Source organism: Sphaerodactylus townsendi, linkage group LG03, assembly GCF_021028975.2.
Source record: "Sphaerodactylus townsendi isolate TG3544 linkage group LG03, MPM_Stown_v2.3, whole genome shotgun sequence".
NCBI classification, from domain to species: domain Eukaryota; kingdom Metazoa; phylum Chordata; class Lepidosauria; order Squamata; family Sphaerodactylidae; genus Sphaerodactylus; species Sphaerodactylus townsendi.
The window spans coordinates 126024783-126046787 of record NC_059427.1 but is presented as its reverse complement, the minus strand read 5'-3'; the positions used below and the strand labels follow the sequence as shown (position 1 = coordinate 126046787).

Below are 22005 nucleotides of genomic sequence, written 5' to 3'. Positions count from 1 at the left end.
GCGCCGTGAGGACCAGGTGAGGCCCCATCCCCAATCTCCTGGTCCAGAGCAGGGAGGGTGCGCCCGGGCTCCAAGCATCCTTCCAGATGATGTTTGCATGGCGCCCTCCCTGCTGCTCCACCGGCACACCTGGGAGAGGAGATCAGCGTTTTTCCCCAGCACAGAAAAGGCAAGCGCGAAGGGTGGTAGTTTGGCCCAGGGGAAGGTGGCGATTGCTCCAGGTCCCTTTGCTCTCCGGCCCTTCGCTTGCTGTTGCAGGCAGCCGCTCTGAACTGCAGCCACGAGGGTTTGGACTGGCCGAACCTGGTCATGTTAAAGTGCAGAGGGAGATAGTCTCACAGTCTGCTCAGAGCCAACCAGCTGATCTGAATGGAGGATGCAGGTGAGGAGAGTTTCCAAGGAAAGAGGTGGTTTTCCACGGCCTGCCTCTGCCTCTGCATAGCAACCTTGGGCTTCATCCGAATTGTAATCAGGTCAGACCTGGCTTAGCGTCTGAGAGCAGACCGGATCAAGCTAGCCTGGGCAATTCAGAACTGCCCCGCCAGGCCCTGCCACTGGCTAAGGTAAGTGGGGCATGGGGGCCATGGAGGGGCGAAAATCTGGGAGTCTGCCCCAGGCTCCATTTTCCCTAGCTACGTCCCTAGGGAGGGGTAATGGCTTTAATTGTACCATCCTTTTTCGCCATGCTTCTCCTAACAGGAGATTGGGGCCTTACTTGTTAACTTGTTTTCTACTGCCCCTATTTACCTTTAAAGGTGAAAATCTTTTATTTATACCTTAGTAAATAATACTGTTAGCCTGATCTCATCAGATTTCAGGGTCAGCCTTGATTGGTATTTGGATGGGAGACCACCAAGGAAGACCAGGCAGTGATGCATACAAAGGCACTGGCAAACTGCCTCCGAATGTCTCTTGCCTTGAAAACCCTATAGGGTGATCACAAGTTGGCCCTGTCTTATTTTCGGGGAAACACATATCTGCCTTATTTTCTTTGCCTTTCTCTCTTTTTCTCCACATAGGAGCTTCTAATGCCTGAGCTGTGCAGTCCAGCCACCAGGCCAAGTCTAGTTACACAGTGCTGCCTGCTTCGCCAGGCCCAGTTGTTGCAAGGATTTTTGGGGGGGAGGGGGGCTCTTCATTTCCCCCTGTATCCTCCTTCCCTCCTCCTGGCAACTCCCATATCCTCATCTTTCTTTTCTTTTTTTCTCTCCTTCACATCCACCAACCATATGACTGGGGAAGCACACATTCAAGTATCTTGAGTGACTATTATCTATCTAAATCTTATGGAGGCACTGCAACAGAACACTGGTGTTTGTTTTTCTTCAAATGGGAAAATGTTGGAGACACACACACACACCCCCCCCCCCCCGCTCTTCTTTCTGTAAATTATCTATATAGATCTTACATTCTTTCAACTATTGCCATTAAGTATTAACATAAAGGAGGTTCTTTGGATTTTGAAAATGCTTGTCTGATGAAATAAACATATTAGGAAGTACAGAATGCACTGCTCTTCATCATTAGTGGTTAACATTGCTGAGCTCTTGGATTCAGAAATGAAATATGTTATTTGCTAGAATACGAATATGCGCTTCACTTCCCCGTCACCTTTGACCTTCAGATATTGCACAACTGTCGTCAATATCATCATATACTGCTAGTGTCAGGATTTATTTTGGTAATTCTGCTGGACAAACAAATTTTTCTTCCTCAAACTGGACACTGGATGAAGAAGATGGGATTTCCAACATGCATAATTATGAGGCAAAGGCCAAATTTATCTAATATCTCCACTACTTCCTTTTTTCTCTCTTTCCCCCCTCAATATTTAGACACTCTCAAGTGTCTGACAAGGGACCTTCTTTGTTATTCTGATGTCTCACCTTATTTCCAGTTGTCTACAGTTGTCTACAAAACTTGATCACTGAGGACAACAATAACCTATTGAATATGAATAAAACTCAAAGGAGAGCACAGCTCAGTAGTAAAGCAGGTGCCTACCCGGACGTTTGCCCTAGGTTCAAAGGAAAAATAAAAGTGGCGTATGTGTGGGTGTTAAGTGCTATCAAAATGCTTTGCAGAATGTTATAAAGGACACAATGCAAACAAAATCCATGAAAACAATTCTCTTTATAATGTTTGCAAGGTGTTTTATTTGTGTTGTGCAGAAAAAGCCAATGCCCTCCAAAGCACCGTATCATTAACAGCCTTTGTCAGGTCCTGCGAACTGAAGGCTATGGTTTCCTTAGTTGGGGGAGCAATCCCAAGAAGGTCTATGTCAGGAGTGGCGGCTGTCTCCTCCTGGCATTAGACAAAGGACATTGGGGATGACAACTGGGCAAAAGCGTATCATTTCTGCTGGGGTGGGGGCTCGAGCATTAACCTTCCATATAACCACACCTGTCATATGTTAATGGGCCTTTTCTTTGTTTAATTAGTAAGAGCAGCAGTGGCGTAGTGGTTAAGTTTGTTAGTAAGAGCAGCAGTGGTGTAGTGGTTAAGAGCAGGTGCATTCTAATCTGGAAAAAACGGGTTTGATTCCCCGCTCTGCCGCTTGAGCTGTGGAGGCTTATCTGGGGAATTCAGATTAGCCTGTGCACTCCAACACACACCAGCTGGGTGACCTTGGGCTAGTCACAGTTCTTCTGAGCTCTCTCAGCCCCACCCACCTCAGAGTGGGGAAGGGAAAGGAGATTGTAAGCCCCTTTGAGTCTCCTACAGGAGAGAAAGGGGGGATATAAATCCAAACTCTTCTTCTTCTTAATCTATTTCTATGAGCATAAACATGTAGATAACTAGGCTCATCAAGAAGCTCGAGTCAATGAAGAAATATGGGAGAAGAGGCTACAGAGAATGAACTTACTGCTGTTTGTGTGACAAAACTATGAAGACGAAGAAATGGGGGGAGGGAGAAAGGGGGGAAAGTATTGTTTGAAAATGTATGAAGAAGGAAATTACTATAAACTGTAAAATTCAAATGATACAATAAAAATGTATTTAAAAAAATAACTAGGCTCATCCTGCTGGCACTCCAGATGGGAGGAGGGTGTAGCGAAGGCCCGCAGGCACAGCCCAGCAAGGGCCTATTGCTGCCTTGGCCTTGGGATACTTGTCTTCGAAAACAAAGTCTTTCACACCTCATTTTCTCACAATCTCTGGGAAGTTGGGAGGGGGGAATTCAGGGGAGACAGAGAGGAATAAATATGACTATAAAAGCCAGGATTGCCAGAACTGGCTTTCTGAGGTTGAGTCTTTGAGGCCAACTCAATAAAGACTACTGATCATGTATCCAGAATCCGCTTATTGATTATTGGCCCTGATAGTCTACTCTGAAGGAAACCCCAGGTTATTGAATGGAGTTTACTCCCAGGATTGCAGCCTGAATCAACCCATCTCATTGTAGGTCATCCTTTGTTCCTTCTGCCTTCAACTTTTCTTAGCATTATTGTCTTTTCCATTGACTCTTGACTATCTGTGGCTGTTAGTACCAGCAAAAATGCTGTTTGAACAGATCTTTCTGTGCTAATGGGAACAAAAGACTGGTTCGGTGTAGTGTTGCTTGCTGCACTCATGAGAGTGAGTGATTATTTTATATAATGTCAGTAATTGGGAAAGTTCCAGGCCAGGCTTTTAAGTCATGTGATTGTGTTAAGGAAATGCCTCCTCCTCAACTTCTTCAAAAGTGCTAGCTCCAGAATTCCACCTCTTATACTTCTCTGGGTCAATTATGTATCTCCTGGTAACTGGCATTTTGATGGATAAGTGCAAGGAGAAATTTGTTGCAGGAGAGGGTGAGTACAGAAGGGTATGTATGATGGTCAGAGGTGCATACATGCCTATTAATGGATATTTTCTTTGTCCTAGGGGCTATGAGCCCTGCTTGGACTTTCCTGTAGTCCTTGCATGACCAACAGATAAGATACTGAAAGCCAATTTAAGCTTCAAGTTTGACTTTCCTTTTATGTGTTAGAGCACTAAACTCAAGAACCTAGGAAATCTCTGCAGATAAGCATAACTAAAGCTAAAGATGTATCCCTCTTTCTGGTGGAACAAGAGAAGACACACAGTGCTGGATTTGCAACTGCTGAGTACTGCGATTTAATTTAGCTTCATTTTATTACTCCAAAGTTTTTAAAAAGTGGTCAGAGCCCAAATGTTTTGGGGGTTGTTGGTAGAAGCTGGTGCAAAACAGCATAACAAAGGTATATTATGTCTTTGGAAAATAATTTCCTTCCATAGTTACAAATGAAGTCTAAATAGTGAAGTGAGATCTTTCTGCTGGACCAGACCACTTTGTGGGTAAACATACGGAAGGTTGCTTAAAAGGGTTCCAGATACAAACTCAGCTCCTTCTACAGTATGATACATTGGAAATGAATTAGAAAGGCAAGGAGGAGCTTTGCTAGAGTTGTACACACTGCCTGTCACTGAGATTTTTGTTTAAGAAAACACTACTCAGAGTTGGTTCCAGTACTTACTCTTTGATTATTCAGTTGCAACTTTCTCTTAGAATAGGTTTAGCTATCTCTGGCATTAAGCCCCATAATTTAATGAAATTAGGCAATGTTAACTATGACAAATCCAGGTGTAATAACTCTGCACTGTGTTAAGTTGCAGTAATGGAATACTTGAATCCTGTAGAAGATAAGAAGCACACAGCTCAGAAGGAAAGATGAGGTAGTTAGAGGAAGCAGACAAACTTGGCAAGGTGTTCTGAATGGCCCGAGTACTTGATGGGAAAGCATTTGTTGAGGTTCCTCACACGGATGTCACAGTCAATTCCTGGGACATTAGCTCCATTTCCATCCTTACTGCAGAACACTCCTGAGGGGAAAAGAATCAGAGTAAATGAGCAAATGTGGTTTATCAGCCTGATTGCACCACAAGCAAAATATTAGTTAACATTATGTTGTCTGGTTCACTTATTTATTTATTTATTTATTTATTTATTTATTTATTTATTTATTTAGTATTTCATTTATTTGCTGCCTTTCTCCCCAGTTTGTGGACCCAAAGTAGCCTCCTCCTCTTCTGTATTTTTTCCTGACAACTGAGATAGGTTAGCTTGAGAGTGTGTAATGTCGGCTCTGCCCCCAGGAATGCCCCCAACACTGGGATCAGAGTAGGACGCCGGCGCAGCCCTGCCGCAGCCCTAACCTCTAGGTTCTGCAGCAGCAAGGCTGCAGGATGCATGGGCGCCAATACATCTGCTCCCTCTGCCGGGGAGGGCAAACACACCAGCACAAGGCTGAACTGCTCCCACAAACACTTTCAGGCCCTCTCCTTTGGATGGGGCTGCCCATCAAAATACACCAAGGTGGCTTTAACTACAAGAAGAAGTATTAGTCATGACATGATTTTTGAAAAGAAATGGATTATGCATTGTGATAGTTTACACTTCTCACAAGGGGAATGTAAAATGAAAACAAGAACAGTTCTGGTCAGAAGGCATCACTTGTGATTGGTTTTGCTACACACAAATTATCTGAGAGATTCAAATTACAGAAAAGATTGCACGGTTTTGATTATACTGAGTGAATTTGATCATGTTATTGCAAAAGTGCATAATTATTGTTGAGATTTGGAACAGAAGAAGAACAAGTGAAACAATGTATGTCAATTTTCGGCTATTAACTTTAGGTATAATATTCAGTTAAAACAATGTGGTCAAAGGGGCTTAAATTTACATTAAGCTCCAGTTTGAGGAAGAACTTTTATAAAATGATTTATCATTTGCATATGATACCAGAGAAATTGACACAGATGTATAAAAATGTTTTGAATAAGTGCTGGAAATGGGATCACCAAAAAGGGACTTTCTAATGGCGGACTTGTGAAAAAGCTAAGAAATTTTGGAGGTTAAAACATTCAACAGTTCAAAAGATTTTAAAGATAAATATACAAATAAAACCAGAGGCTTTCCTTATCAGCAGACTTAAAGTGGAGCTACTTAGAGTAGAGAAAAAGGTCTAGTAGTCTTCCTGCACACACTGCAGCCTCCTATCACTTTAGGAAAATAAAACTGTCCACGCAAGAAAACTGTCCATCTTTCCAATAGGAAGGTTTTACTTAGCAGTTGCAAGGTTACACAAGACTATACTAGATAAGACTACAATGCTATACAGAACACTTCAGCAACATTATAACACTAGAGCTAGAACAGACTAGAAGACTAGAAACAATGCACAGCTTTCTTTATACATTCAAGCTAGGTACTTATCCCCGCAACAGCCTCCCATTGGACCAGAGTCACAGTTGAATGCACCAATCACATTAAAGGTCAACTGTAGCTGGTTGCCCCTAGACTTCCCCTCTCCTGGCCCTTGTTGCTGGACAAACCTTTTTGCTGCACCTGCTTTGTGAACCTTTATTTTATATATCATGACATTCCTGCTGGGACTTACAGACTATATATATATTTGGTAGAGATGGCCAAACTCACTTTAAATCCTGTTCTATTTATCAGTTCTGTTTCTTCCTGTATTCTCATAGTTTTGCATAAAACCTTTATTTTCCATTTATGAATTTTAAGCCCTGATTCCTTCTCGGATTTTTAAGGATTTTTAAGGAATTTATGGTATATCTGGCCACATGATGAAAATCTACCAGGTAAAATAGGATTTCGTTGGCTCCAGTTTTCCTCCCCTGCCCTTCTACTGTTCTCTAGCACTTGCCCTATCTTCAAACCAATCTAATTTCTCTGGAGTGAGGAATTAAGCTCAGGTCATCTCCTTAGACTGAACTTTTTAGTGTACCTGAACCCCTGGTCAGCCTTGATGTGCCTGGCCCCAGCTGCTTGTTTATGTTGTGTTGTTTTCCATCAGGTTGGCTGCACGGGCGGCTATCTGGACTTATAATCCTCAGTCTACTTTTGCTACGGCCAGGCTTAACTGACTCACTGGGTAAGTCAGGCTCTTCATGGGCTTGTGCAGTGATGCTTTGGTTAAGAAGGAACTGCTTCTGCACTGAGCACAACCCAGCAACAGAAATGAAACAAGGTTCCTCCTTTCTCTTTGCCTGATGACTAGCGATTTCATGGGGAAAGCAAGCTTCCCTCATGCCAGATTAACCAGGCCATACTTGAGTAACAGCCAAGGGTTTCCACTATTGCTTCTGGCACTTTAAGGTGCCCTTGCCGTTCATGTGGTGTTCTGTTAACCAAATAATTATTTACGAAAGAATTAAGAACAATACACTCTCAGGATTAAAGAAGTCATACACAACAGTGCACACTGTGTTCGGTAACCTCTCTACAACATGTGTACTGTGATATAGGCAGACTGCAAGTGTCAAAGCAAAGTTACCTTATACGGAGAGAAATTCTATTCCTGTCTGTTTTGAACATGAGGCCCATCCATGAGGCCCCCATTTAGGGTCACTAATCTTTCAGGAATCCAGAGCCCAGTGCTATCAGACAGGGGTGGTCTATGATGTTAAAACAGCACTGGAGAATGCTGAGACAAATGGTAACTATAGGGGCCACTCAGATCAGAACCACAGCAATAATAACAATAATGGGCCACAGCAATAATAATAATAATAGCAGGTATTTTAATGGAGGCAATTTTTGGGTTGGGGCTGTCATCTGGCTCCAGTGGAGGAGAGTAACATATCCAGGGATGCTAACTCGGATGCCCAGTTGTAGCACAGAGCTTTTGGCTAGCAAAGTCATGACATCACATTACTTGCTTAGCTTGGAAGCAAAGAAGCTGAAGGAGGGGGCTATTTGATATCACAGTCTGAATCAGAAAATATATAGGATTCTGCTTTTTTGAAAACATATCAGCCCTCATAATTCCTGTAGTACCTGGTCAGACTAGGATGGGTTGCAAACTCCAGGTTCAAAAATACCTGGAGATTCAAGGGAGAAGCCTTGGAGGGTGACATTTTTGAATGGAGAAGACCTCAGAAGAAGAGTTAGCAAAAGCATAGGAAGGAGAACCAGAACCCAGGGCAAAACGGCACCCATACCTGTCTGTAGCACATGCTGCAAGGCAGTGTTCCATAAGGCCACATACTCTTGACAGAACCTAAGAAGACTGGCTTTGTAGGTTAATAAAAGCTGTGTTTTAGCAGGTATGGTCCTGGCTTTGGGCTATCTTTCAAGTTATGGCAAGCATTTTTAAAATTATGATTTTTAACTGTAATGTAGGTTTAACATGTTGTTGTCACCCTAAGCCCTTCTGGGATGGGTGGGGTATAAAACAAAAAATGAAAATGAATTTAAAATTTTTTAACAGCATACCCATGAGCCTTTGCTAAACATGCAAATTAATAGCTTTCAGGTAGCTTACAAGCTCCTTTCCCTTCCCCCCACAAAAAACCCCCTGTGAGGTGGGTGGGGCTGAGAGAGCTCTGAAAAGCTGTGACTAGTCCAAGGTCACCCAGCTGGCGTGTGTGGGAGTGCACAAGCGAATCTGGTTCCCCAGATAATCCTCCACAGCTCAAGGGGCAGACTGGGGAATTAAACCCAGTTCTCCAGATTAGAATGCACCTACTCTTAACCACTACACCTGTGTAATGCCATGCCATGCCACCTTCCAAAGCATCCATTTTCTCCAGGAGAAGTGGAATAAATGTTTCAAAAAATAATGAATAAATAAATAAATAAGTGATTTTTGTAGTTGTAATTATGGGAGATATCCAGCTCCCACCTGGAGGCTGGCAACCCTAAGTTCCCCACTTTGTTATGAATCTTGCTGTGTGATCTTGGAGCAGACACAGAGTCAGCCTGGTCTACCCTAAAGGGTTGTTGTGAGAATAAAGTGGGAATGGGAGGACAATGTATGCTGACCTAAACGTCATAGAGAAAGTTTACTATTAAAATGTATTTTTAAAATTTGATTTATACCCTGCCCTTTTCCTGCAAGCTGAACTCAGAGCAGCCCACGGCATAAAATTCATTAAAACATATAGTTAAAACTATACATCTGTTCTATCTAGCAATACAGGTGCCCAGATTACACTTCTATATGATAATAGTGGCTGAACAAATTGTAATAGGAAGGCTACCTGGCAAATAGCAGTCAGCTGCTGCAGAAGGAAGGAAGGAAGGAAGGAAGGAAGGAAGGAAGGAAGGAAGGAAGGAAGGAAGGAAGGAAGGAAGGAAGGAAGGAAGGAAGGAAGGAAGGAAGGAAGGAAGGAAGGAAAAACGAGGGGTACGGAGTGGAAAGGGAAGTAAGAGGAGGGGAGTGGGGAGGGCAGCTAGTATATAAAACCATTGCTGTCTGCAACCATATGCCTAGTTGAACATCTCCATCCTACATTGCAGAACTGAGCAAAGTCCAGCAGGGCACACAGATCTCACTAGAGAGAGAGTTGCATCAGGCTGGGCTGAAAAATCTCTGGCCTTGGTTGAGAATACCTGGATAGATTTAAGGTCAAGGTTGTTGTCAGACAGGTGCAATGTTCTGAATTAGGATATCAGAAAGTTGTTGTCAGACATGTGCAATGCTCTTTGGGAGGGGGGCATACCGGGAGATGTAGTCCCATATAGAGGAGGGTTCAAGACCATTTAGGGCTTAAAAGGTCAATATATGAACCTTCAGCCTGATTTAGAACTCAAACTGGAGCTGGTGGGGCTCCTGTAAGGACCTGTGCCACTGCACTCTGGACCAGTTGGAATTTCTGGAGCAACTTCAAGAGCAGCCATGTGTAGAATAAGTTACAGTACTATTAGATACATAGATCAACCAGGGTTCATAATTTTAGAGCATCTGGGGCAGGGCCAGAGCGAGGGGGAACTGCGCCCGGGGTACACATGCACCCTACACCCCTGCCACACCCTCACCCATCCCCTCAACACCCCCGCAATGTCCTGGAATGCCCCCGCACCAGCACGCGCCCGGTGCATCACACCCCCCTTGGTGCTATGCCACTGGGGTGGAAACCATGGGGAAGTGCATCAGTGCAGTCCAAGGAGGTTGTGGAATGGCATCCTGTGCAAATGCTTCAGGTTGTTCAATTCTTAAGAAGAAGAAGATTGCTGAATCAGCCCTCCTTAAGCAAGATTCTATTTCCTGCAGTGCAGCTACCTACATGTCCTGGAAGGCCCACAGCTGAAGAACAGAGGCCAAAGCCATACCCTCTCCCCTTGGCGTTTTGCATTAATAGTTATACTGAGCATAGAATTCCCATTTGGATGCCATGACTAGTAGCCGTTTTCCATGGATATGTCTCCATGGATACTCCATGGATATGTCTGTGGCCTGATCTCCTCAGATCTCAGAGGCTAATCAGAGTTGACCCTGGCAAATAGGGTTGTGACATGAAGGCAGCCAGGGGCAAACCACATCTCAACATCTCTTGCCTTGAAAACCTCTACCAGGGGTTGCCACAAGTCAGCTGTGACTTGATGACTTTAAAAAAAAACTAGTGGACATCACTCCTTCTTATAGCAGTAAGTTCCACTTTATGTAAAGTGATTTGTTCTGAAGTTACTATTCATGACTCTCAATATGTGCTCCTGCATTCTAGACTTTTGGGAAAGGAGACAAAAGTTTCCTTTATCCACTTGCTCGACATCATGCCTGATTTCAGAAAATTCTCTAGTTTAAAAATTATGTAAGCCTCTGCTGTGCTAGTGTCTTGTAGCTAACTACTTGCTTTTATTAAGTTTCCTTTTTGCATCTGCAGCTATCCACAATATGGAAGTGCAGCTGGTGAATGGAAACTCCTTCAACGAGGGCCGTGTGGAGATCTACTATGATGGACAGTGGGGGACAATATGTGATGATAATTGGGACATGGCAGATGCACAGGTTGTCTGCCGCTCCCTGGGCTTCACAGAGGCCACAGAAGTGAAGACAAGTGCAGCATTTGGGGAAGGTATAGTACTGCCTTTCATACTATATGATAATGCAGAAGGGAGCATGTTGTCGTCCTCTTAACCCCAACACAATAGTTCCTGACTCCAAATCTGAATGCGTTTGGAGACGCTAACACTGGTTCTTTCAAGACAGAAACAGACAGTTTTCAAGACAGAAACAGACCAAGTAAGCAACCTGTAAGTGGCAGCAGTCGGTGTCCTGGAAATGGTGTGCCTGGGTGTCTGAGAAAGGATGAAACCAGTCGGAAGTGTAGTATCTGACTTTTAAAATGTTTAGTAGGATACCTGTAAATTTGGAGCACACATTGAAATTGTTCAAGAAGGTTTCAAGGAAACAAGGGATCCCTCTTCCCAGCCCAGAAAGGATTTGGCCACTTGGTTGAATGAGTAGGAGCGGATGGCATAGGATTATGTGATTCTGGTCCAAACGATGAAGCATTCCCACAAGTATGGTCACACTGTCTTGCTGTAACATCAAACATTCTGAGCATTAGGGGAGATCTGTTTGCTCTTTACCTCTCCTAACATGGTGTCCATGGGCAACAGTTGCTGCTTTATGGTACACTGCTCTTTCCTGGACTGGGGTCCATAATTTGCATAAGATGTTGAGCAGAGAAGAAAAGACTGACCAGCCATATGCTTGCATATCTCATGCACCAAAAGTGCTCATCTCCTTTCATGCCATTCTGAGAATATATTTCCAAACTGATATAAATAATTTAATTTGGAAGAAAGGTTAATACATCCTGCTTTTTAAAGAAGATGGTGACTGAACAACTTTGGGTATTGCTATGTGAAAAGGAGCATCTAGATCCTGTGTAGTCAAGATTCAGTTACAGAAACAAATTGTTTAGGCAGAGGCGTAGCTCCAAGGGACAGGGGGGTACACAACGCACTGGGAGCGCACCCCTGTGTAGGTGTGGCGAGGGCATTCCAGGGGGTGGGGTGGGGGCGTTCTGGGGTGGGGCGGGGGTGTTCTGGGGTGGGGCGGGGCGGGGCGGGGCGGGGCAGAGGACGCACTGGTGCACTGGGCGCTTTCCCCCCTTGCTACGCCTCTGCATTTAGGGACAAGAACATACCTTCATCCATGCATAGCAATGCTAGTATATAAAATGTCTTCTAGATCAGGGGCTCTGACATACACAATAAGTTGCGTTCAGGTCCCAAGCTTTCCTAGAATTTCTGAAATGTAGACTGGCAACTGGAATAATTCAGACCCCTGTGAGTACGGGAGAACCAACTCCTCAGAGTTCTCCTATTATAGTGTAACTGGCTGTATGTTTACTTTTTACACAGGATCAGGACCCATTATTTTAGATGACATCAGCTGCGTTGGGACAGAGACATCTCTAATACAGTGCGGTTCTGGAGGATGGATGAAGCACAACTGCGGACATGGGGAGGATGCTGGAGTGGTGTGTGCCAAGAGTGAGTCTCCAGTAGACTGTGTCACCAGAATCATGTTTTGTCCATTTGGTTTCTTGCAGTCACTGATGTACTTGTTAGAAGTCAGAAGGATCAAGCTGCCCAATTTCAGATTGTGGTCTTCCATTAAGGAACTTTCTCAATCGCCCTGCTTGTTTTTCTCTCTTAATCCCTCATTTATAATTTCCCAGATTATTTTTGCAGTCCCCTCTGATTTTCAATATGGGGCATTAGATCTCTAGACCATGGCCAGTTGGCCCCATGCTGGCAGGGGCTGATGGGAATTGTAGTCCATGAACAACTGGAGCACCATAGGTTGGCCACCCCTAGTCTAGACTAATATGGAAATAAAACACTTTGTTTCTCCAATGGCTTCAAATGTTCTAGTTAATCGATATGTAGGGTTTTCCAGCTCTGGGTTGGGAAATACCTGGCCATTTGGGGAGTGGAACCTGAAGAACAATAACAAAGGGAGGGGAAACTGTGCCTGGGGCATGAACTGCCCGTGCCCCCCCTCCTGCGCCACCCCTGAAATGCCCCCGATATGCCCCGCCCTGCCCCTGACACGTGACTGCAATGGCGGCGCCCGGGGCGAGCCATCTCAGATGTCCCCATTGCAGCTACACCTCTGCTGAAGTAAGCAGGGTTTGGAAAAGGGAGAAAATTCAGTGGGGTATGCCCTAAATCCCATCTTCCAAAACAGCTATTTTCTTCAGGTGAACTGGTTGCTGTTGCCTAGAAATCAGTTGTAATTTCAGGAGATCTCCAGTCACCACCTGGAAATCAGTAAGCGTATCTGTATGTAAGTGGTTATTTCAAGCTGGTGTTTCAGCTGTGCTGTCTCTTATTCTGTTGGGCAAATCTGTTGTTGGACCTTAAATTCACGGCAATCCATTTATCTGTTTAGGTCTTTTAGACTATTTAGCATTCAGTATTTGTATTTTGTATATTTAATTTATATACCGCCCTCCCACGAAAGGCTCAGGGCAGTGCACAACAATATAATAACACCAGTAATCATAAAATCATACAGCAAACATCAATAAACATAGCATCAATAAGCATAAAATCAATAATGTAACATCATAAACACAGCATCATAAACAACAACAAACCATTATAACACATAGCATTATGAGCAACAATAAACATAACATTATAAACAACAAACATCAGTAGCAATCAGTGGTGGGATCCAAAAATTTTAATAACAGGTTCCGATGGTGGTGGGATTCAAGCAGTGGCGCCACCGCACGCACGCACCTCCAGTCCCTATTGGGCAGGGAGGTTGCTTTAGTAACCCCTTCTCGGCCCTCAGAAAAAATTAGTAACCACTTCTAGAGAAGTGGTGAGACTGGTTGGATCCCACCTCTGGTAGCAATGTATAAGAAAAAACAATACAGCAATGAATAAGCATATGAATTTTGGGCCTGTCGTTTCAGCAATGGCAAACAATCCTGCGATTTTTGTTTCGGATTATTGTGGAAATTTTTCTGAAGATCTTGGCCTATTATATGACAACCAGCAAAACTGCGACATCAACATCACAGTCATAATATCAAACAGCTCAGAATCCCATGGTGTTACATGTTTACATAGTCTGATTCTTCGTACAAACAGTGAGGCCAGCATTCTGCTCCAGGGGAATAAAACCTCATACACACTGCTGTTGGAAGAGGAGTGTTTGCCTAGTGTGAACAGATTTTTCAGGTGAGAAGTTTATTACCCAACTCCAACTTGCTGTCTTGATTTACAGTGCTTTACCTATCCTCTCCCCCAGCACTCTCAGTGGAGCTTCCTAGAATCATTTAAGACAGTGTTAGTGTTGCTGGCACTAGGGCACGGTAAAGGCAGTCCAGCAAGCAAAGACATGATCAAAGAGTCCTGAATCAAAACACAGGCAGGAGGTCAGGCAGGCAGACTGAGAGCCAGAGTTCAGAGGAAGACCAGGTACATGGAGCTTACCAGGAAGCATACTTGTTATACAAATGATGCCAGGATCCTGTGATGACTCTGTCCACCTCTGAAGCAGATGCCTCCAGCTCTCAGAGCCTTCTGCCATAGCAAAAAGCAATGTGGGCACTTCTCCTTTTAGCACTTAGCTACCGTCTTTGTCTTTGCCTTCTTCATGCAGCTGGCTCATTAGCTCTAACTGATGGCTCTACCAGCTGCATGGTATCAGGCTCTGTTGCTGGCTCTACCTCAGCTGGCAGGGAGGAACATAGAGCTGCTTCTGCCTTTGCTGGCAGGACAGGGCTTGGAGCAGGCTCTGTTGCCTGCATCTCCTGGTCCACAGTGTGTCAGGGGGGTTATATGTATGTGATTGAGATGCATTCCCAATCCCAACTGCTTAAAGCTACAAATCAATGCTGTTAAAAGATATATGAATCCTGCCAGCTATATATTACCACTGCCATCTGCAGCATTCTTTCCTTGATCTTTTCTTTATGACTTCACATGCTTTGTAGATAACTAAGCTTTCCCTGATACCCTGGTCCCATGAGAGACAGAGTCGCATCTGTTATCTTGTGGGGACAGGAAGCCGGGCTTTCTCTTACTATCTGCCACTGACTTTGGGGTGCCTCAGCTCTGGAGACTGTTTTTTACAACTTCTTGAGAAAGCAGGCCCCCCAGCCCTAACATTTATCCATTTTACAGATGGAGAACACTGATGCAGAGAGTCTTAGGTGACCCTTGTGAAAGGGTTGTTCGACCCCCCCCCAAAGGGGTCCCGACCCCCAGATTGAGAGCCACTGGGCTAAAGGGAATGGCAAAGGCCAGGTTTGTCAGAACTGGCTTTGCCATGCTTTCGTGCTTCAACACCTCATCAATAAATGCTACTGATCAACACTACAGACTCTTGGTTGTGGTGGGTTTTCTGGGGTGTGTGGCCATGGTCTGGTTGATCTTGTTCCTAACGTGTGGCTGGCATCTTCAGAGGTGTATCACTTAGAGAAGTCTGTTACACACTGTGTCTGTTACACACCATGGCCACACAGCCCGGAAAACCCACCACAACCAGTTGAATCTGGCCGTGAAAGCCTTTGACACTACAGACTCCGTTTATTGGCTTAAGGTTCGAAACCTAACACAGTGCTTGCAGGCTCCATGTTGGAATCCTTGTCTCCCAGGGTTCATGACAGTGTTGAATATAGTTCAGAACAATATTTCCTTTTTCACTGTGCTCATTTTGAAGAGGCTGCTACAAACATCCCAAAGAGTTCTGCAGATACCTAGTAGATAGCCACTCATCTACTGTAAAGGAGAGGCCAATGTGAGCATCTTCTACTGAGGACTAGTCTCCCTGGTATATATAGGGCATCTATGGGTGTGCCTTTTCTACAGGACAGGTAAGGCAGCTTCTTCATTTCACCAAGAGCTTCCCAGGGCAGGAGAAATAAGGAATGCTGTTCAGGATGGGTTAAAAACTGAGATCGCATGCAGTAATTTTTAAATCAATAATATAACCAACTGAAACTTTAGCTGATTAATCACTGAGAACAAATTTTAATCAGCAGGACTGAGATTGAAGGGCATCTCTCTCTCTCTCTCTCTCTCTCTCTCTCTCTCTCTCTCTCTCTCTCTATCTATCTATCTATCTATCTATCTATCAATCATCTTGAAGCTATTTTGGTTCTCTGAAGTTACTAAAATAGGAAATTAAAAAGTAAACATGAAAGGCAAATGTTTCCAACCATGAGTGATAATTTCTAAATTAACAAACAAAAACTTGGATGTCTGCTATTGGACTTTAAAAAATGTATTCTGAGGGTTTAGTAATGTGCAAATGTATTAAATATAAGTCATTAAAATAATTAATTCGTTTAAAATAAATGACTAATCCGTTTTTAAAAACTGGATAGTGAACAATCCTAGATCATTTTTACATAGCTTTTCTGCCCCACTGCATTCATTGCTTTTGGGAAGTGGGTTTTCCCCCTTTTGCTGCAGCTTCATGGTGCATTTATGCACCACAAAGGAGTTCACTGTTTTTTCCCTCTGATCTCTCTCAAACTAGCTCTGCTCTGAAGCTATGAGAAAGATTTCTGTAAAGCCTGGAAGGTTACTGTGTGGGCTGGAAATTCAACTTTCCCAGTTTGAGTGGTAGCCATTTTTCCTGAAAGTGCCCCTCCAATACTGTCATTGGGAGAAGTGTTCAGAGTAGGATAGTCTACAGATCCTCTAATCAATCAAATGTGAGATATATAGGACATCTCAGAGTGAATTAATCTTAAATCTCCCACTGTGCCAATTTACTTTTGCTTTTTGTTCCATGCTTGGTACTGCTATTCTTTTCTTTCTGCCTGTCCCTGTGGCAACAGTTTCCTTCCCCAGTCACCAGGGGGCCTTCATTTTTTAAAAATGGCACTAGAATATCTTTTAGTCCTTTTCCTTATGGAGATATAAGGGAAAATACACATCTTCAAGAGGGAAAGGGCTAGACACTTATTTTTTTAAAAATGAAGACTCAGAATTAAGAGAACTTGCTACACCAATTGCTATATCAGTATATTGATATAACAATATTCTCATGCTGATTTTTTTAAACTGCAAAATTCCCACTGATGCTTCTACCTGCAAGGTTCCAGATGCATAATTACAACTGCAAAAATGCATTTTGGAATCCCACAAGGTGGGAGAAAGCAAGAACTCAAGGGAGGAAGTTTTGATCAACAGAAAAGCTTAAACACGCCCCCCCCCCCCCCCCGCCCTGATAATTCCTCTGCTCAAAACTGCAATACCCTGAGGCTATTTTTTCTCCAAAAAGGTCAACACTACTTGTGTGCAACCACATTGTTTGCCTCTGAAAGTGAACCCAGTTAAAATAAGTTATGGCTGAACTGTCATCCATTTAACCAGACTGACTCTTGCTTACATTTTGTTAATGTGTGGAAGGTCATGGAGACTGAGCATCTTAGTAAAACATCATTTCATAGTTGTTTACATTTTGGGCAGCCTGTCTTGGAAAATCATTCCAAAACCTTCACAATAAAATTTAGAATCCGACTGTTCACTCTTTTGTTGTTGTCTGTTTGTCCACTCAGATACTTCTACTCCCGGCAAATTGTAATCACGTTGGATTCAGTAAAGTGCATCCACAAGTTGGCTTCAGCCTTTGGAGCGCCAGAACTGCAAGCTGACTGCCGGAAGATCTTCCCATATCTTCTTCCATTGGACCCCTCCTTCCGCCGCCCCCTGGAGCTCTATAGATACAGTCTGTCTAGTAGAGATAGCAGCCTGCAGCAGCTCATTTTGCAGTACCTGGCCTGGAACTGTGAGGGTCTGTCCCGTACTGAGGTCTGGTTGAGCCTCAAACCAGAGACTATTGGAGATCTGCTCTCTCATACCGATGTGATGGTTGAGAGTGAGTGGTCACTGTTGAAAGCTCTTGACCGCTGGGCGCAGGCTAATGGGCCAGGAGAAATAATGAAAACACTTTTGGAAATGGTCAGATTTCCCATGCTCACCCCAGAACAGTTGTTTAAGCTGCAGTTCAACCTGACATTGTATGTGCGCTATAATGATGTCTTCCAAAGGAATATTCTGGAGGCCTTTGAATTCCACACGGTGCCCTTCAAAGTCCTTAGGCAATACAAATCCCAGGAGCTCAGAAGTGATGCATTTGTCCCTCGCTGTTATTCTGCTTCTACTTGGAGCATGTACTTAACACATGACCTCATAACACAGAACAATGGATCTAGTATCTCCCAGTTATTTGAAACCCCAGAACACCCTAGCTTTATTTTCCATGCCCAAAACATATCCTGGTCTTTCACTTACTATGACATTAAACAGGCCTGCCAAAATTATAGCTTCTGCTCCTCAGATACCTTCCCAATGCTCCATCTTGCACTGACAGGTTCCAAAGATAATACCATCTGGTATAAGAACAAAGCACTCCTGGTCTGCCAGGATTCCTATGTCATAGATGTCTTTGACTTTAAAAATGGTACAGTTGTGATCCCCAAAGCCAACAGGGTTGGCTTCCCGTGCCCAACTGGTCACACAGGTGTCATGGCTCTGGTGTGTCCTAGTTACAAGCTGAATGCATAAAAGGCTAGGTACTTCCTTCCTACTGATAGCCAAACTGGGCCATTTCCGGCTGTTCTTTCAGCCAAAGTATGCCAGTCAAGAGGAAGGTCAAAAAGGTCTTTTTTGAATAAAGGAAGCCCCAGCAAGAGAAAGGGCAGGGATTCATCCAATCTCAGGGGCCAGACCATTTATACAAAGCAGCAAGTAATATTGGTACATGAGCAGAACATATCTCTAGAGCTTTCCATCCATCTTAGATTAAAACTTTTCCCAGACTATTTTCTAAGTTTTTGTCTTATCTAGGTTTCTGGCCTGCTCGACCACATCTCCACAGTAACAGGCTTGAAACTTTTAAGAAAAAGGTATATTATTGTTCTACTGAAATACCAGGCCATAGGCCACAATTTCCCACTTTCTTTTTCCTCTTACATTGCAGTCCCTAATTTCACAGCAATTTTTGCGCTTGTTTTCCCAAGCGTTTAGGTATATATAACAAATTCACCTCTAGCTAGAACCATCCAAAATAGAGGTTCTTTGGTTCTTGCCTATCAATACCCATGAAGGTTGAGTGATCTGATATACAGCACAAAAAAGACTCCTGTGGGATCTCTTAAAAAGAGGTGACTGCCTCTTTTCACTCTGCACACCCAAAATAAGATATCTGGGGGGGATCTTAAAAAGAGGCAGCTTCTGGTATCCTTGCCAGACAGCACAGGCATCAGAGGAGGAAAGAAGCTGTTTCCTGCCTGACCGTTTTGCTATCTGGTCAGTTTCACCTTTAGCTTGTGCCTAACATTTTGTCTGCAGCTGAAGGAATACTCCCCACCGCCATTTGCTGAAGGTTGGCCCAGGATGTTTGCTCTGCAGGCTCCAATCCTGGGTTCCTTTTCAGTTCAAAAAGCACTCAGCTGGTCCTGCCAATTTTGGCAATATAGTTTCCCCTTTTTTAATCTTGGAAGAGCTACGCAGACATGCATCTTAGCTGCTCAGCTCCGCACCTAAGGCGTGTCTGCGTATCTTCGAAGATAGCTCCTCCAAAAAATGTTTTTAAAGGAAAACTATATATTGGCAGAATTGGCAGGACAAGCTGTGTACAACTATGTACTTTTAGGGCTGGAGCCTGCAGAGCAGACGTCCTGGGGCAACCTTCAGCAAACGAAGGCAGGGAGAATCCCTTCAGCTGCACAAAAACTGTCAGGCACAAGCTGAGGGTGAAACTGACCAGAGAGCAAAATGATTGGGCGGGAAAAATAAGATACCTCCTGTGCTCTGCATTCTGCACAGCCAGGCAGGAACCGTCTTGTAAGCAGCTTAAGGCGGAAAGGTGCACTTTGAAGCGTTCTCCAAAAAAGACGGTTTGCGCTAAAATAAGACGTCCTAATGACATCTTGGGAAGAAAACTGTGCCTTCCAGGATGCCTTTTTTTTTTTTAGCATCCCCAGGATGTCTTATTTAGGTGGTGCGAAACAGTCATATTTGGTATGTTTATACTGTCAATCCAAAAAGTTAAACTTTCAGAATATGACAATCCTTTATTATATTTGGAAACATGAGGAGAGACCAGAGGTCATTGTTGGAGCACATAATATGCCATGTTTAGTCTGTAGAAACTCCAGTTAAAGGCTCTCACATAGTTGGGTTACAAAATACCCTGAACGGCTACCACCAGAGTAGATGAAACAGTGGTCTTCTGATCTAAGGCAACTTCAAATGTTGGGTTGAAGTCCCTTCATAAAAGGTCTGCCCTGCAGAGATTGGGGGAGCCCAAGCCACTTTGCTTGCTGGAACTCCCTTGATTTGAATAAAGACCTTTTGTCTTTCCTCTGATGGGATGCTAAGGAACAGCAGGTACCATTTATAATACCTTGTTTAACTCAAAAGAAGACTCCATTTTCCTCCACATGTGCTGTTATGAAAAAGAGAACATCTTAAATTTTTGTGCAAATCAAATGTATAACAATGAACAACTTTTTGTATACAACCTTTTAAAAGATGAATTGTCTTACATTCCGGATTGTCCTCCTTTTGGATTTGTAAAATGTGTGAGGCCAGAAACTCTAAAGAAAAACAGACTGCAAGGTTTTTGGGGTGGATATGAAACAGGAGGAGTTTCCTAAGGGAGATGGGTAAAATGAAGCAAGGCCATGAGACAGTCTTGCCCTTCCTGGCAGAAATATAACGCAAGGCAAGATCTCCCTCACACCATGGGTGGAGGGCTTGCAGTTGATCTCATAGAAACTTCCACCCTTTCTCCAAGGCTCAGAGGATCACACGCAATATGCATTGGATTTTAGTACACACAGAATCCTGGAAGACATTCTGGGTATTTGGTGTATCGTAGTAAATGAACAATAGATTACCATTAATCCCCAAGCAATTTGTGCGCACACAAGAATAAACATCCTTTTTTTTGTTAGGGGAACAGAAAAACACCTCAACTCTCCATATTAGCTTACTTAGTAAAACTGCTCCATATTAGCTCGCTTAATAAAACTTTTTCTTCTGATGCAATGTGTAATTTGACCAAGATTTCTGGCCTTGGTTTGATACCTCTCTCGGTATGGGAAACAATATCCCTGGCTTCTCAGTTTCTTCTAGATCCTTTTTTAGATCTTTTACTTACCGATTTAAATTAGAAGCACATTAATACAAACTGGTATTTGCTCTTTAGAATGACTCAAATACAGGTTTATATAAAGACTTATAACTGCATAATGAAGAAAATTATTCAGTTTTATGACACATCAGTAAAGGATCTAAGGCTATAATCCTGAACATGCTTATTTGACAGTCCCACTAAGTTCTGAACCAATATGATTAAAGTCAGGCACATATTTAGCAGGACATAAGGTAGCAAAAGCTTATTTTAGAACAGATTTATAAGGAAGGAGATACACGAAATTATCCTCATATAGATATTCACCAGCATCAAAATTAGGATTCAAAATAGGGAATTATGACTCTTCAGATTTGGAAAAGCAGGAATTTGTCAATATTTTGAATTCTAAATCAATAAGAAAAGCAAACTGCTTCTGAAAACAATTCTCTCATTCCCCAGTCCTTTCCTAGTACCTGTGCCAGCCTTAAAGAGCGGAGTAGATGTGGCAAATGTACAGCAACAACTAGGCATCAGGGCGGAGCCAGGGGTGGGATTCAAATAATTTAACAACTGGTTCCGGTGGTGGGATTAAAATAATTTAACACCTGGTTGTTACAAGCACCATTTTAACAACTGGTTCTGCCAAAGTGGTGCAAACCTGCTCAATCCCACCACTAGGCGGAGCACTCACGGGGACATGTGGCGTGCACCTAGGGACCTACGTGCACGCCAGCTGGTCGTGTGTGTGTGTGGGGGGGGGGGAGAATCACCCCCCCACCTCTCCCCTCGGCCCGGTCTCACCAGGCTGCTGCTTCAGCTGGCAGAACCTCTGCCTGCTGAAGGAGCAGTCTGGCAGGGCCGGATTGAGGGGCGGCCTGCAGCATGCTCCTGCAGGCTAAGGGGGGGCACAGGGGGCACCTGGAGCAGGTGTTGCCCCAGGCGCCATTCCCCCCCCACACACACCTCTGCTAGTCATGCTGGGAACTCTGTGAAGAACATGCTTACTCAACTAAAATATATTGTTTGAATTCCAGTGATTACACAAGGTGAACTCCTGATTGGTTCATTTCAGTGTTCCCTAATTTAGTATTAAGAACATAAGAACAAGCCAGCTGGA

The 22005-nt window shown here is 43.6% G+C and overlaps 1 protein-coding gene across 1 annotated transcript; it reads left to right on the top strand.

Annotated features, from left to right (window-relative positions):
* The first annotated feature begins 6845 nt into the window (after window positions 1-6845).
* On the top strand, window positions 6846-18926 carry LOC125429084 (galectin 3 binding protein). The gene is made up of 5 exons (XM_048489859.1): window positions 6846-6905; window positions 10639-10830; window positions 12128-12259; window positions 13699-13966; window positions 17302-18926. Exons 2-5 carry the CDS (start codon window positions 10650-10652, stop codon window positions 18308-18310), a joined length of 1590 nt encoding a protein of 529 aa, XP_048345816.1. The 5' UTR covers window positions 6846-6905; window positions 10639-10649; the 3' UTR covers window positions 18311-18926.
* The last annotated feature ends 3079 nt before the right edge of the window (window positions 18927-22005 follow it).

Bases quoted from the DNA above. Each gene is read 5' to 3' on its own strand.
- LOC125429084 (XM_048489859.1), top strand. From the start codon at position 10,650: ATGGAAGTGCAGCTGGTGAATGGAAACTCCTTCAACGAGGGCCGTGTG. The intron at 12,260-13,698 runs GTGAGTCTCCAG...CTGTCGTTTCAG, and splicing joins TGGAGTGGTGTGTGCCAAGA to CAATGGCAAACAATCCTGCG. The intron at 13,967-17,301 runs GTGAGAAGTTTA...TTGTCCACTCAG, and splicing joins AGTGTGAACAGATTTTTCAG to ATACTTCTACTCCCGGCAAA.